Source organism: Calliphora vicina, chromosome 1, assembly GCF_958450345.1.
Source record: "Calliphora vicina chromosome 1, idCalVici1.1, whole genome shotgun sequence".
In the NCBI taxonomy this organism is placed as follows: domain Eukaryota; kingdom Metazoa; phylum Arthropoda; class Insecta; order Diptera; family Calliphoridae; genus Calliphora; species Calliphora vicina.
The window spans coordinates 53577887-53594771 of record NC_088780.1 but is presented as its reverse complement, the minus strand read 5'-3'; the positions used below and the strand labels follow the sequence as shown (position 1 = coordinate 53594771).

General features: G+C 29.8%; 1 protein-coding gene across 9 annotated transcripts in view; it reads left to right on the top strand.

The window, feature by feature from the left end:
• Positions 1-15575, top strand: part of LOC135961810 (transmembrane protein 47) — a 34047-nt gene extending 18472 nt beyond the window's left edge. For 4 of the 9 annotated variants that reach the window (XM_065513479.1, XM_065513471.1, XM_065513456.1 and 1 more), the window contains exons 2-7: positions 4520-5022; positions 5247-5322; positions 9316-9502; positions 9599-9748; positions 10486-10548; positions 10649-15575. In XM_065513479.1, coding sequence (XP_065369551.1) covers positions 5272-5322; positions 9316-9502; positions 9599-9748; positions 10486-10548; positions 10649-10809 — 612 coding nt within the window. In that variant the 5' untranslated portion in view covers positions 4520-5022; positions 5247-5271 and the 3' untranslated portion in view covers positions 10810-15575. The remainder of the gene's footprint in view (positions 1-4519; positions 5023-5246; positions 5323-9315; positions 9503-9598; positions 9749-10485; positions 10549-10648) is intronic. The other 5 variants (XM_065513441.1, XM_065513432.1, XM_065513424.1 and 2 more) reach the window with 2 other exon arrangements.
• The last annotated feature ends 1310 nt before the right edge of the window (positions 15576-16885 follow it).

The following is a 16885-nucleotide window of genomic DNA, read 5'->3' as shown; positions in this document are numbered from 1 at the left end:
AACAGAAAACAACAGCCACAAGTCTTCATGCCTTTTTTACAACTACTATGTACAATTCTTTATAAAATTAAATTAAAAATTTAATTAAATTTAATTCTCCACATAATCTTCAAGATAATTTTTACCCACATTTTTAGTAAACACCTGGGTATTTACCCGTTTTTACCCATTTTACCGGGTATTTACCAATTGGGTTTTTACCCATTTTCCATCTATACTTCCATATAATAAATTTTCACTATTTCTTTAATTGAATTGAACGATAAAAAATAATTTTAATCGAAATGTTTTATAAAAATTTTACTACTGCCAAATTTTGAATATACCAAAGAACTCAGAAAACAAAAATTTAAACTCCTTTTTAAAAAAATGAATTTTTGAGAATTATTTTCTTGAAGCAATTCAAATCATTTTTTTATTCATTAATTTTGTTCTTTAACTGACTTTAGCGACCTCTGGTGAAGTCTAGGAGAGTCAAATAAAACCAATTCCTAAAAATTTATTTGAGTTGAGTTGTTAACTATCCACATATTTTATCATATTTTGAGACTAATTTTTTTTTTTTGGATTTTTGTGTATGAGACAAAACACGGTGCGGCGTCAGCAACATTATCGTCATTGTATGTTTGTTTTTGTTTATGTGCTTGCAACTGTCGCTGTAGAGGGTGTGGCAAAAAGTGAGGCTATTGAAATTACTCGTACATAGTTTTTAACTTTTGGGCTCTCATTTATAACATTTTCATAAAAATCATTTAGTTATATTATAAAATAACATTTCTTATTGCATTACCCTGTAGTAATGTATTTTTTATATTAAAAAACTATCAAGTGCTTTCATACCATTTTTTGTAATTTCAAATTTTTTATTTGGTTGAATTATTTTTTAAGTGATCGTTTCTATTTGTAGTCGTCCCTCTCTCTATATAGTCGTTTGTTTATTTTGTGTTTTGTATTGTGCGTGCGTTCGTTTTGTTTTGTTTTTCAATTACAGTTTTTTTTTTAATTTTTTTCGTTATTTATTTTGACGCATTTTCATGTTATTATTAATGTTGTTGTTGTTGTCGTTGCATTTTATTGCATGTTGCTGTTGAAAGATGCTTTTAATTTCTATAAAATTCTGTCTAATTGAAATTTAAAACTTTTGCTGTCATTCGCTGTCATTTACATACATTTAAATACATACATAAATATAAAGATAAAAAAGATAAACATTATAATCATTAAAATAAAACCCAGCAGGGAAACTGCGCTTAGATTTATTGTTGTGGTTATTTGGATTCTCTGTAAATGTCATAATTTGTATGCACTCAAGGAAAATTTTGAATTTAAATGATTGAGAGGAAAGTGTTTAAAATACAAATTAACGAATTAGTTGTTTTTGTAATTGCTTTATTAAAAAAAAGGTTTAATTAATTAAGTATTTAAGCATTTAGTGATTTAATAAATTAAATAAAAACGTACAAGTAAATAAAATTTGACTATTTTCCATCTTAGCTAAGTTTTAAAAAATAAAAATAAAATAAAAGAACTGTTATTCAAAACTTTAATGAAGCTTTGTCAATCAAAGGAAAACATGAGAGTGATGGTAATGATGACCAAAGACACCCAAAAGTGGAAACTAATAATTAATGCTTTTTTTAAAATCAAGAAATCGCAAAAAGTTATAAAACTCAGGTATGTCCAGATACGAATACCAGAAAACCTGCTGTTGAGCGTTGTCTCTACGTAAAACCATTCGAACAATAATATTACACAGAATATAGTCGCAATTTTACTCCAGAACATTGTCAAATCAAATCAGAATGGGTTCATTCAAATCTGATCACATTGTAATACCCAATGGATAAACAACAAATACCTTAATCGACCCGTGTTGTTTCCACAGCAAATCAATAAAATTATATGATAAATGATGTATCTAAAATTCATGCATGACAGCTCTTTCAAGCAAAGGAAATGGTGCCAAGGACAGTTATGTTTTTTTTTGTGAAGTCTTAAAGGATCGAACAAAGCGTTCAGCTTGACGATTTGATGCTAAATGGGACGGGGCTCTAATTACATGTGTAACACCATTTGAAATACAAAATTTATTAAACTCCTCTGCGTTAAATTGAGGTCCATTATCTGAAACTACTACTTCAGAGAGGCCTTGAATTGCAACAATATTCTTCAGTGTATTAATTGTTGCAGATGTGTCACTTGCAGAACTACTCACTCCATGATCGATAACCGAGAATTATGCTGAGTTTACTTAATGCATGCAAAAGAAATTATAGCGAACTTAAAATATCTAAATTTATAATAAACGATAATGCAGTTTCTTCTTGACATTTTCTACAAATTAGTTGTTGAAGAAAGCGCTGAAAAATAAGAAACTATTCCATATCTAACTGAGGATTAACTGTTTGTTTGAAATTGAATTTGCTTTTGATACGATAACGATTGGAGAATCCCAAGGACAATATGAAATAATTCTTCCAACCAATTCTTGCTTAAAATGTTCTTGGAATGCAAAAGGAATTGGTATTGCTTTTGAAAATGTTGGAATAGCAGTTTCTTTTAAATATAAATGAGTCTCAAAAATGTTGCAACACCCTAGTGAATCTGAAAATAAATTCGGTTACTTCTTCAAAATGTCTTGCTCATGCAATTTTTAATAACCACCATTGTCTCTTTGTTCATCAACGTAAGGCTTCTGGTAAATTCCTTAGCTATACAGTTATGATGGACAGTCATTTTCCTCAAAGTTATCGCTATCTCATTCACTCGGCATTATCAGTTTAACCTATATGTCGAGAAGACTATACCCGCAAATAACATCATATATTCGAAAAAACCTAAGGCATTTGCTTAAAAGACGTAAAATCTTATCCAGATATTCAAAGCTATATCAAATGCTATTGTATTTAAAGATGCTGACTGGTCTGCAAACAAATGGCGCAATATTTAGTGAACTAACGGATCTAAACTGGTTTTATCGAACCTTCTGCGTATAGCCTCAACGCCATGAAATATATCGTCAACCAGTTTGACATCAACCAGTAAACAGAGCTTTCGCAGACCTGTTATATACATTACAGCTCCTTTTGTCAGAACACATTCAACATTCAGCCATACAACATTCATATTTAACTCCAAAGTTAAATATGTTATGACGTAACGACATATTTAACTATTGCAGACATATTTAAATATGAAAAATATATTTTAGCAACATTTGCAAAAAAGAAAAATTAAATTAATTGTGGAAATTTCTTAATTCAATTACAATGAAAGATTTGTTGGGTATTTGAACAAATGCATCTTTGTCACTCATATAGACCATATGGAAAATAAAGCCAATGGACCACTCTATCAGACCCTATAACCCATTAGTCTGAATTGTATTTGTGAGATTTTTTGAAAATTTCACTTAATGTAATTCATCGATTCTCTGAGGGATTTTGGGCATATTTGGACAAATGCATCTTTGTCACCCATATATACCATATGGAAAATAAAGCCAATGGACCACTCTATCAGACCCTATAACCCATTAGTCTGAATTGTATTTGTGAGATTTTTTGAAAATTTCACTTAATGTAATTCATCGAATCTCTGAGGGATTTTGGTCATATTTGGACAAATGGTTCTTTGTCACTCATATAGACCATATGGAAAATGAAGCCAATGGACATATCTATCAGACCCTGTAACCCATTAGTCTGAATTGTATTTGTGAGATTTTTAATTTTTTTTGAAAATTCAATTTATAGAAATTCATCGATTCTTAAAAAATCAAAATCCCAAACAATTTCAAGATATGAGCCTGAGAAAATTATGGCTTTTTTGCAAAAATGACATCGAGGCCCCAAATCTTTGGGGACCTATAAAAAAAGTGCATGACTTCGGTCAAAAATGCGAGACATGGGTCTTTTGTTTTATTGGTCTTTTATCACGTAGTGGTGTCCGTATATGGTTATATTTTTTCTTGTTGCACTGTGTAATGGAATGAAACCGTAACTTTTTATTTATACAAAACATTAGGCCAGTGGTTGGCACTCACTAGAGGTCCGAAGAAATCAATTATTGAGATGTACACAATAGGAATGCGAGCGAAACAAATCAAAATCTTCAAAAGGATAACAAATTGAAGATTGTACATCATTAACAGAATACTGCAATATAATTACAAATGTAAAATTTTTGATTGTGCCGACCACTGCTTTAGGGAAATTACATACCACAGCCTCTCAAACTATTATATGAAATGAAATATTTTATTTAACTTTTTAGCTCTTGAATTTCTTTGAGTGTATAATTAGACTGCTTCAGTAACTACATAGTTTTCAGGATAATGTCGCTACGCAAATTCCCAGCTGGGGAAATAATTCACATAAAATCGTCTCAATTTCACACATACACATTCATATGCCTTGGTTTACTTTTTATCATAATGTTTAATTTTTGTTTAAACCTTTTTGAAAAAGTTTTTGTTTTTTTTTCGCCACAAAAATCTTTAATATCTTTTTAACCACAGTTTTAAATACCAATTCCAAAGCTTAAGGTGTTCAAAAGTGCATTAAAAAGAGCAATAAAAGCAAAAGTTAAAGAGCAACGTATTAATTAACTGCGTACTAATAATAAACAATTAAAACAGCAGCTATAAAAAAGAGAAATATTTTTAAAACCCAATTAAATACAACATACACAAAAAAACTTTTATCAAATAATTAACATATTGATTGATGGCATTCCCTTACAATATAAAAAAAAAGTTGAAAAAAAAATAATAAAAATATTTTAGTAAAAGACTTATTTCCAAACTAACGCTAAACTTTTTTGATAAACAAACCAACAAATAAAAAACCAAAAGCATTTTTTTGTAAAATACAAAAATTAACCAAATAAGCAATTAATCAATTAAGTTTTACATATTCAATAATAAGTTTAAAATAATTTAAAAATAAAATTAAAAACAAAACACATTTTTTATAACTCAATTAAATAAATTTAAAACTACAAACATTATTTTACAAACTGGTAAGTACTGCTTGAAATGTACGTTTATTTCTTTGTGTTTCATTGTTTAATTTTTATTTTTTTTTACTAATTTTCTTTTCTAAGGAAATGTTTCCGTATGACGAACGAAAAATTACATTTTCTTCATGAAAATTGTTTTCATTCGGAATACAGTAACAATTCATAAATCTACTTTTTTTATTGAATCTTATGGTTTTGAAATTTTATTTTATATTTTTATATAGTTCACGACGTCCATCACCATCGAAAATGGCGCCCACAACGACTATCGAGACCATAACAATCACCCGACCTTTGAAGGTAAATTTATTTATGATATTATTAACTAAATTTTGTATATTATTAAGAGATTTGTCATAAAATAATTTTAAATAAGATCGATCATAAACAGACAGATTATATACACTGTATTCTCATGCTCAGAACATTAAGATCGTCTGATTCCACAATATGTATTTTTCGTGATTTTAAAAGTTGAGTGTCATTTTAACCTCAAGTGCCATTAAGGGTTAATTTCCATTTTTGTGCTGTTATTATAAATACTAGACTTCATGTTATATTTTTCTTAAGTTTCATTAAAATCGGCCCAAAAATATATAACATTTCGCTATCTTTCCATTAGAAATTCCAAATATTGAAAAATGTTGACCTTTGACCTACACATTTTAAGGGTTAACGTTTTAGGAAAACTTTCAGACTATATTTAAAATTACCTGGACTATAAATTCTCAAGAGATTTTACTTAAAATTAATAACAGTAAGGAAATTGGGCTCATTCGCAAAATATGTCCACAAAATTAGTTTTTCTCGAAAATCGCAAAATTTATATCGCAGGTACGGAACAATTATAGGAATTGTGCTACTTCGACTGGATGAGTCCATAAATCCATAGGACGTAGTGAAGAAGGGTTGGCTGAACCGTTGAATATGTGGAGAGAGTCATGAGGACCCTGATCACATGCTGGGCATACGTTGAGGACGGCACGGTCTATGCGGGAGCAAAAGGCAATAAACCTGTTGCTCCATCCTGATCTTAGTTGTGTCAGAACGACTCTTATTTTACGTGGAAGAATCTTCTCAGCGTCTGCTATCGTTGGTGCGCGCCTTCCAAGTACGACATTCATACGGTATCCTGCTTCGCATCTCTGTGAATGTCGTTCAAAACTGTCATATACGAGCGACGATCAAATGGATCCTGCATATACCTCTGTATGTTCTTCTCGTATTTGAGCAGGTTCTGTCTGGTTTGCCTCGGGGGAGACACCGGTGACATCCCAGAAAGAACTGTTGCGTCAACATGACGTTGTATTCCTTGACCGGTAGAACCTTAGTTTCCTCGTGAAGGAGGTAATTTGAAGACAGCCTGTGACGGTTCTTAAGGCTACGTTTTGACAGCTTTGAATATTTCTCCACTGATTATCACTCCACACACGCAGAGAAAAAATATAGTTGGGCATGGTTACTGTAACCATTTCAATATTGTTACAAGTTTTTTAACTATATTATAGTCACAGTAACCATTTACATGATTGTGGTAACCATAATATGGTTAACTTACGATTCACATGATTGTCTCAACCATATACATATATGGTTACAGTAAACATATATATGTTTGTGACAACCATTTATATGATGAAGGACTTATCATATTATGGTGCTCTCGGCTTAATGCTTATCATAATCTTAGAACAACATATGATAAAATTATTCATCATAAATATGGTTGCGACAAACATATATATGTTTACTGTAACCATATATATGGTTGAGACAATCATGTGAATCGTAAGTTAACCATATTATGGTTACCACAATCATGTAAATGGTTACTGTGACTATAATATTGTTAAAAATCTTGTAACACTATATAAATGGTTACAGTAACCATGCCCAATTATATTTTTTCTCTGCGTGTACTGGAGCAGCATAGTTGACCACTGACGGACTTATCTCCTTGTAGGTAACTAGCAAGATTTCTTTCTATCTATACCCCAAGTACTGTCGGCTAGTGCCTTGAGGACCTTGTGCCTTGCTGAGGAGGTAAAATGGCTATCAAAAGTGATATCCACAATTTTCATGTGATTCAATTTAACTCCTTCGGTCAGGTTGTAAAGAGTGTTGTCGATGACTTCGTTGGTGATAACTGCAGGTTACGTGCAGTGAAGAAATTGTGGATTTACATTGAGAAATTGTGGATTTACATTGAGAAATTGTGTATTTACATTGAGAAATTGTGGATTTACATTTATCATACCGCAAAGCTCATCAACGTTGTGACCTGTTGCCAATACAGTGCAGTCGTCCCCATAGGCGATTACCCCCACAGTGTGTGGGGGCACTGGGAGTTTATAGAGAAAGAATTTAAACAGGAGCGGCGACAGGATCACGCCCTGAAGGACTCCTTGTTTAACTCTACAGGATTTTGAGCATTTGTCCCTAAAATTCACGAACGACTGCCTGCCACTCAGATAGTTCACTGTCCATCTCTTCGTGTTGCTTGGCATTGTGAACTGCAGAATGTCCTGGAAGAGTGTGGCGTGACTGACAGTGTCAAAGACACGCTAAGTGCCACTAGGACAGTTCGCTCACAAGGACTCTGCTGATTTAAGCCCTGTGAGATCTGAGTGACTATGGCGGATAATGTTGTGGTGGTGCTGTGGATCTTACGGAATCCATGCTGGTGACGAGCTACTGGAAGTTGACGGGTCAGAAGAGCTTCGAGTGTCTTCGCTACAGGTGACAGGAGGGAAATCGACCTGTACGATTGTCCCTCGCTCTCGATGTTCCCAGCTTTTAACAACGGGATCACTCTACCTATTTTCCAGGCATTAGGTATTATTACGCACCTTACTTACAGGTTAAAAACCATTGTCAGGTACTCGACTCTCCACTCGAATAGGTTTTTTAGCATCCTATTACCTTTGAAGGCTTAGCTGTCTTGATGGTTTCTGCAACTTCAGCTAGCGTGTAATGTTGTGGTGTCTCCGAGTCTGGAATATCATGTAGATTACGTACGTAATCCTAGGGTCAGTCATACGGTGGCTCTTCAATTGCTTCAATTGAATTAAGTTGTGTATTGCGTATTGCGTTTAGTAACCTCGAGTTACTAAACGCAATATCTCTTGTACTATATTGATTCTGAATAGTAGATCAGAACTATTTGGGCCGTTGAGCTGGTCTAACCTTTTAGTACGGCGATATTCATTCCCGAGGTCAACGATCTCTGTTATTGACTGCAAAATTTGCTAATAACCATTGTTGCTTGGATGTTGCGCCAGTTGTGCTATTTTGTATAAAAATGTGATCACTGGAAGATGACTACAACGTCTTGCACGGCTGCTATGATAATGCTAGGTTATTTTCTCAGATTATTCAAGCAGAAGATCAGTGCAGTCCCTGTAATTTAGTGCAAAGTCTTAAGTTAATTTTCTGGCTGATATTTTAGTCTGTCAGTGTTTTACTATTTTTAAAAAATTTATAATTTTATCGACAGAATATTTGTGGGTAAATTTTGACTAAAATAAAATCTTGAGACATTTGGGAAGTGTCATCATAATCCAATTTTTATGAAAAACACTAAATATACCAAAGTTTGATCTGCAGATGAATGGGTTAGACATACAGGTTTAGTACATATTTCTTTTGATCTTACTCATAATATTCTGAATTACATATATATTTTCTAATCGATTTTGCCTTTTACATGTCTTTGGAAAGATAATTCATTATAAATTACGATTTCATTATCCCTATATGAGAAAAGCTATACTCAATAACATTTTAAAAATTCAGAGTCGATATGACGAACGTTAGTTAACATTGATTTTTTTAATACCAAGTGTTATGTTATTTAAACTCCCGCTCATTTGAATTAAAAAGTAATTTTTCAAAGCATTTTGTTTCAATATTTTTTTTTACACTTTACAATTTATAATATCTGTCCAAATTGCTTAACGTCAGTGTTCGCTGGCATGTGTTAGAACATTTGTTTTAACATTATACTGGTCGGCAGCCATAATTGGCATGGCATCTGATCTGTCAACAGTGTCTTGGCTTTCAGACATTGATATATTTTTTTCTTTTAATTTAGCCGCACATTTTCTTTTTAGAATTTTGTCTGATTTTGACGATCATTTGAAAAATACATTGAAATTAAAGTGTTTTAGTGTAATAACATAATAAGCGACAAAATGAAAATAATTATTGAATAAAACAAATATTAAATTTCATAAAAAGACCTTTATTAATTTATTTTTAAATTTTTATTATTTTTTGTATTTAAAATTCCAGGTCATTGCATTTATTTGTGGTGTTATAGTTGTTGTACTCATGATTATGGCATTGGCTTCCACCGATTGGCTAATGGCTGAAGGTTGGCGTCAAGGCCTCTTTGTACACTGCATCGAAGAAGATGTATTGCCACCACTTCCATTCAATTTACATGATCCTCCAGGCTGTTATCCCAGTCGTGATGTCTGTAAGTATTCAACATTTTATTCAGCCTAATCTGATTATCGGAAATATTTGTATAAATTTGAAATTTTTTAAATAATTTTTTATTCTTTTGTTTCAGTTTATATTAGAGCAACTGCTGTTCTGTGTGTCATAACATTAATTACCGATGTTGTAGCAACAATACTAACAGGACTTGGTTTAAAAACACAAAATCACAATTTAAAATATAAATTTTATAGAATCGCGGTATTAGTAATGTTATTATCATGTAAGTAGCTAATAATATAGAATACTGTGGCATTAAGGAAATGATGTAGTATACAGTGAGTGAGTGACAATACAATGGAAACTCTTTTGAAAACTATATTCCGTAATTTTTAGTTTTTAAAAACTGAAATCTTCGATTTACTTTACAGTATAATTTCAGATTACTTGAACTAATTTCAACATAATTATGACACACTGCTCAAACAGTATTCCGGATGGACATTTGTATGGGGGCTAGGAGAAATCATGGAACGATATTGTCCATTTTCAATACCTCCTTACGTTTTTAGCAGACAGACAGACTGACGGACATAGCTAGATCGTCTTAGAATTTCATAAGGACCCAGAATTTATATACTTTTATGGGTCTGTGATGAATATTTCGGTGTGTTACAAACGGAATGACAAAATCAATATATCCCCATCTTTTTTGATGGTGGTTTTAAAAATTCTTTATTTTACTTGTTACCAATTCCCAATATTAAGAAACAGACATGGAAACATGGAATTACCTTAGCATAATGTTGAATGTACAGATATAACAAATGGGAATATATTTTTGCATAGCTTTCCTTGTTGCCACATATTTATTTTATTTAATAATTAGAGTAATATAGATAGAATTTGCATATACTTTCATGTGTGACAATTACTTTGCAAGTTGCAAAAAGGATTCGAAATGCAAATTAGCATAGAACCATTTACATATTTCTTACTAAATTCTCACTTTTATTACAGTATTAGCTGTTTTATCGGCCTTAATTATTTATCCTGTATGTTTTGCCGGTGAATTAAATCTGGGTGAGTTTTATTGTTTTGTTATATTTAACTTTAATATAAATTTGTAAAACTATTTGAAATTTATTTTTTATATGTGTTTTTTTTTTCTTTTATTCCTTAGCAAATCGACCAATATGGGAATTTGGCTGGGCCTATGGCGTAGGCTGGGGAGCAGCCATTTTCCTGTTTGGAGCTGTTGTTCTATTATTATGCGATAAAGAATCGGAAGAAATTTATTATAAGGAAAGAAAAATTGTACATGAAAACCAAATGCGCGCCTAGGCCAGGCCGCACGACCTGCCTGACGTCGTTCTTTAGACATATAAGTATACTTTTTGAATTGAAAACGAAACAATTTTATTTATTATATATTATTATCAGTTATTTACTCTTACTTTTTGTACTCCCCTCCTCCTCCTGCTCCTTCAACTCCTTTCCCATAACGACCCCTGTTTCCTTACACATTTCCTCCATATTTCATACACAATCTCTCCATGGAAATTTATTTGTTTGAGAAAGACTTAAGATAAAGAAAAAGCAAACACAACTCCCACTTTTAACTCAACTCTCAACGTACATCATAGGCGCATTATAAAATGATTAAAAGAATAACGAAGTGAAAAAAACCCATAAAAACATATTTAACATCATAGACATTTAGAATTGCATATATTACTATATACTAAAGAAAAATTATAAAAAAACAAACAAACAAAATCATAAGAATCGTATACAAAACATATATAAAAATCGTATATATACATATTGATATGTATAGATTATATAGAGCACATATTTATTTAGCATATATTTTAAAATTCCCTTTTTTGGTTTAGTGATAATTTTCTTGAGAAATTTTGTTTAACAATTTAGTTGGTTGATCAAACCCCCGCTATAAAATGTTTGATTTTGATTTGAGTTTTTAGATGCGATACATTTATAAGTATAATCCTCGTTACATATTTATACAAATATAAAATACATATAACATTCTTTTTTTATTTTAAATACTACATACATACGTATAGAAAGAAATCTTGTCATAATAATTGCTTGATAGTTCCTTTTTCTAGGTTATCACTTGTGTTTTTTTTTTTATTAATTTTTAGAAAATTTCCTTTAATTTTTCCAAAAATTACAAACTAAATTTTACTATAAATGTTTGGATATATTCCATGTAGTTTATGTGTGTAATTGTGTAAAACCAAAAATTTATTAGACCAAGCAGAAAATTAAAAAATAACTAAATAAAAACCACGAATCTCCAAAATATTAAAAAGAAAATACATAATTCAAAATTATTATATAACAACAAAAACATTTTGACAAAAAAAAGCAAAGAAGAAAATATGTAAAATTAAATAAAGGTAAAACCCGGTCCGGTTTAATTATTGCTTACCATTTTAACCTTTTAATTTTGTATTATTTTTGGTATTTGTAACAAAATTATTAAACGTAATATATTTATGAATATATTAGTGAAACATTAAATGCAAATCTTTAAATATCACAAAATTTAAACCTTTACTAATATGGCACAACATGAAGTATTTAAAATTTCAAATTAAATGAACAACAGCAACTACAACAAAATGATCACCCACCCTTCCCTTTTTTAAATTAAAAATATTAAAAAATTTTAGTTTTATGCGCATACATTTTCTTTAAGCAAAGAGTTTTTTAGAGCTAAATTTTCTTAAATTTGAATTAAAGTTGAATCAAATAATGCTAATCTATACATTTATGGCATTATTGTCACATCAAAAACAAATCTTATTCGACCTATGTGTAAGCGTATTAAGGAATCTCCAAATTAAACTCTAACATTTTGTTAGTTTTTTATTTACTCTAAACCAGATTATTTCTGAAATCCATTAACAGTCAGGTTATTTGGAAACGATCACAGTTTGTTAATATCAAGTAGGGTTCTAATAAGACTTACAATGGGCCAAAAGTAGAGAGAAAAACAAATCGTCTTGATTGTCCTTAATATATAATAAAAACAAGGACTAAGATGTAAAAGTGACTGTAAAAGCGGTATCCTTAAATGTATGATACAAATATTAACAACTCTCCTATAAAAAGTGTAATAGATGAGGCTGGGGTGGTTCACATTGCTCTAGAACGACCAGAGCAATGAACTCTCCGCATTAGTGGAACTGTTACAACTAATTACAACAACAAAATGATTCGAAATTAGATTTGAAAATATGTTTCGGTATGAGATTTCACTTTGAATATGTCCGTTGATATACATATAAGCCAAAATATAATGGAGATGGCCGGTCAAGTTGCTCAGATATTTTCGAATCAATAGTAACAGAATGTCCAATTTGCACTGTTCTCTTGGGTCCATTTGGTTGGTCGCTTTGTGTAACCTTTAAAGTTTAGCTCTTTAATTTGCGTATTCTGCCGCCCAATGTTTACGCTAAACTTGCATTCCTAAACAAGAGTATCAACATTTTGTCAACAATGACAAACATTTTTGTTTCGGTGTCGTAGGGTTGTATCCTTGTATGTCGTAATTTTTTTTTATTAATGTTTTGTTTTTGTTTCGAAAAATTTTGTTTGAAAAATATTTATGACATATAACGATACACGCTACGACACCGATTGTGAATTGGGTAAATTGTTTTCAATTTTAGTATGTACAAAGTAAAGAAAACAATAAAAAACAAAAACTTAATAACGCATTTTATTCTTGTTGAATTTTCCAACAGCTCAGCGTAGCCGCAGCGTTATTTCAGTATGTTTCATACAAGTTATATGGCAATGACCATCTTTGACAAATAAACAATGCTCTTATTTAGGTATGTCTGTAACAGCTGACAATTTATGATCAGCTAGATTTTTCGAATATTCGAATTTCTGCTATAAAATGTCAGTTTTAAACGTACTTTTTTCTACTATTTGAAAACCGGCTATTAAACGAATTGTCAGAATATCTGGCGGTTACATGATTAACAAAACCGAGAATTTTTTCGGTTTTTGCTTATTTTCACATTCTTTTCGGCAATCTAATTCCATATTAAATGCTTAACTCTTATTTATTTTCTATAGGAATGGCGAATATTATGAAAATAAAGTTTCAAAGTATTTGAATTTTTTATCGTAACAATATACAGACAGTTTTTTGTAACGATAAACTATAATCAGAAATTAAAAAATGGAGCTTAATACTTTTTTCAAATAAAAACAATTTAAAACTCTTTGCAAGCCTCATTTTTAGCTTTGTAATTTCAAAGTAATATTACGCATTTTTCACGGTCTCCTCCTTTTTTCAGTACTTATTAAATCTTGCACATTTTCATTGTATTCGTTTTATTTCAAATAATTAAAACTAAAACTATCAAATGATATTAATATTTATACATATATTTTTATAGCTAAAAACTAAAACACTTTATTTACACTAAACATTTTGATACTTTTGCTTAAAATTTAGAGAAAAAAAAATAATAATTTATATAAAAATCATATTCATAATTAAAAAAATTCATAAAATTTAAACAATTTAAACAAAATTTGGTTTGTTAATACGAATAAGCTTTATATTGTTATACCCTCCCTTCAAATATAAAACTTTTTGATGAAACTCTGAAATAGTTTAAGAAAAATACTCATAAATTCTTTAGAAAATTTAGAAAAATACTCATAACTTCGTTGCATTAAAAATGTAACTATTTTCAATAACAAAATCAAAAAAATATTTCAATAATAATGTATGTATCCACATTTTAACTGAAATGTATCAATTATTGGCCAAAAGATTTCAATTAAACAATAATTATGTATTTTAGACGATCTTATATGGTTTAAATCATAATTAAATACAACTGAGTAATTGAAAATGTGATACATTTTCCAACCCTGAAAGCAACGGGAACACAAACCGTTACAATTAAAGATCAGTGATGCCAATAATAATAAAAAGAAAACACTATTAAAAGAAGAACTACATTTATCGCAGATTTTCTTTAATTCCTGGCATTATTATATGTAACTATTAAAAATATTTCATACAAAATTACTAAAAATGAAGGCCCTAATTTTGTAAATCACGTCACCAAAGTCATATTTATGTGGAAAGCAAAAACAAAATTTCAAAAATTTGTTTTTGTTTTATATACAAAATTTTTAAATTATGAAAGGCAAATCAACGCTTGAATTTTGGTGACGTGATTTACAAAATTAGGGCTTAATAGTATTCTTGTTGAAAATTTTATAGGTTTACATCAACAAATTTAAAATTCTATTTTCAATATTATGAATATGATTTTTATTTGTTCTTTCTAAAATTAATTTTAGTATTAAATGCGTTTCGTTTTTATTCAAATGGTAGTTAAAACTTGTTCGAATTGTTTTTAAATCCTTAATATTTATTTATTATTTACTTACTTTATTATAAATTATAAATAACCTTCCTTTTAAAATCTAGCTATTTTTTAAACTTATTTTTTTTAAAAAAAGAAAAATAACTCAAACGACAAATTAAAATAACTGAATTTCTAACACTTGTTTTTTTAAATTTAAACATATTTTAAGTTAGTTATTTTTTTCCATCTATTTATAATTTATTAAAAACTCCTAATACAAAATGCAACTATTTATAATTTCCCATTTTTTCAATTGGGCAGCTATAATAATTCAGCAAATCTTTTAAGCTGATTTATTTCGAAAACAATCTAAGCGAAAAATAGTAAACATATCATCAGTCTATTAAAATTATATTTTTATTTCTATTATTTTTGTATTATTTTTTTTATAACAATTTATATTTTTTTTTACAACTCTACCTTAAAACTGTTAACTTGTTTAATTAAACATAGTATTTATAAAACCATTTTGCATTAAATAACAATTTTAAGCGAAAATCTTTAAAAATAAAAAACAGCTATTTGGTTTTACAAGGATTTTCGATTTTTGTTGTTATTTGGTAAACTTAAACCTTGACACTTGATTATTGATTTGTACAATTTTATTATTATTGATTATTATTTTATTATATTAATTTGTTTGTTCTTAAATAAAGTTTTTATTTAACAAAATTCTTGTGTTTTTTTCTTGTTATTTAAGTTTAATATTTTCTATAATATTTATTAAATTTATGTTTTTAACTGGATTAAAAGTGTGTTCGTTTGCCGAAAACAATTTGTTTCGGTTTTAGGAAATAAAAAATATTTAAGTTACAATTTGAAAATATTTTAAGAATAAATATAACAAAAATGGTATCTTCGGCAAAGTATCTTGAAATGACTCATACAACATGAATTACGATGAGCCTTTTGCTCAAAAAATTTGAGCAGTAGGGTATACAGTGATTTAGAAACTTTATATTTTGGAAATAATTCGGTAGCTAGTGAACGATTGGAGATAAAAATGAAAAGGGCAGACAAGCTGCAAGTATTTGGTATTATTGAAGACCTTAGGACTAGAGGATTAAGATATTAAAGAACATAATGTATCCTATAATTTTTCAGATTACATTTACCAGAAAAACCTGAAATTGTGTGATTTTTCGTGGAGAAAAATTAAAAATTCGAATTAGTGTGTTATTTAAGATTAATATATAATTGGAACTTATTCAGATCGAAAGGTTCTTAAATCAATGGGTAGATAACTTTTGCCATTGTCTGTATTTAAATTCTGAAATTTCTAAAATTCTAAAAATTAACCTTTTTCATAAAGTATCTTTGTAGATATTTTCAAGAACTACGAGCCAGGTGGATCACAAAGTCACTCGGGGCTAAATTCGGAGAATGAGGCGGAAGAGGGAGCATTTCGTAGCCTAATTCATGGATTTTTGCCAAGGAAACTGCACATGTGTGTACCCTCTGGCAGAAAGCTTTCTCATACCCAAGTGATCATTTAAACCACTGAGCCATGTGAAATGCCTATGGCTTCCACAATCTCTCGCACTTTCAATCTCCTATCGGCCAACACCATATCGTGAATTTCAGTAAAATTTTTCCAATTTCTCCTTAAGTCACGAGGTAGACTGCTATCAATGGCAATTGTTCAATTTCTTACAGCAGTCGACTAACAGATGCCTGTAGACAGAAAGGGCAACACTTTCAGTTAAGAGCAGCGAAATTCAAAAATTCGCGGACATATTGATCACCCTCGTATCTGAATATAAAATTTCTTGATATTCGGATAAGAACTGAGTTTGTGATTTTTCTTTTAATTTTGTATTCCCGAGGTGAGCAACTAACCTCCATTCTAACAACTAACCCATCAACTTAAAAACACTTCAGCTCTGACTATGTGAAATTTTATTAAGATATCTAAAACCGTTCAGGAGGTACCGATATATTTAAAAAAAAGTTTCTAAGCCATTTCTAAAAAATATGAAAGA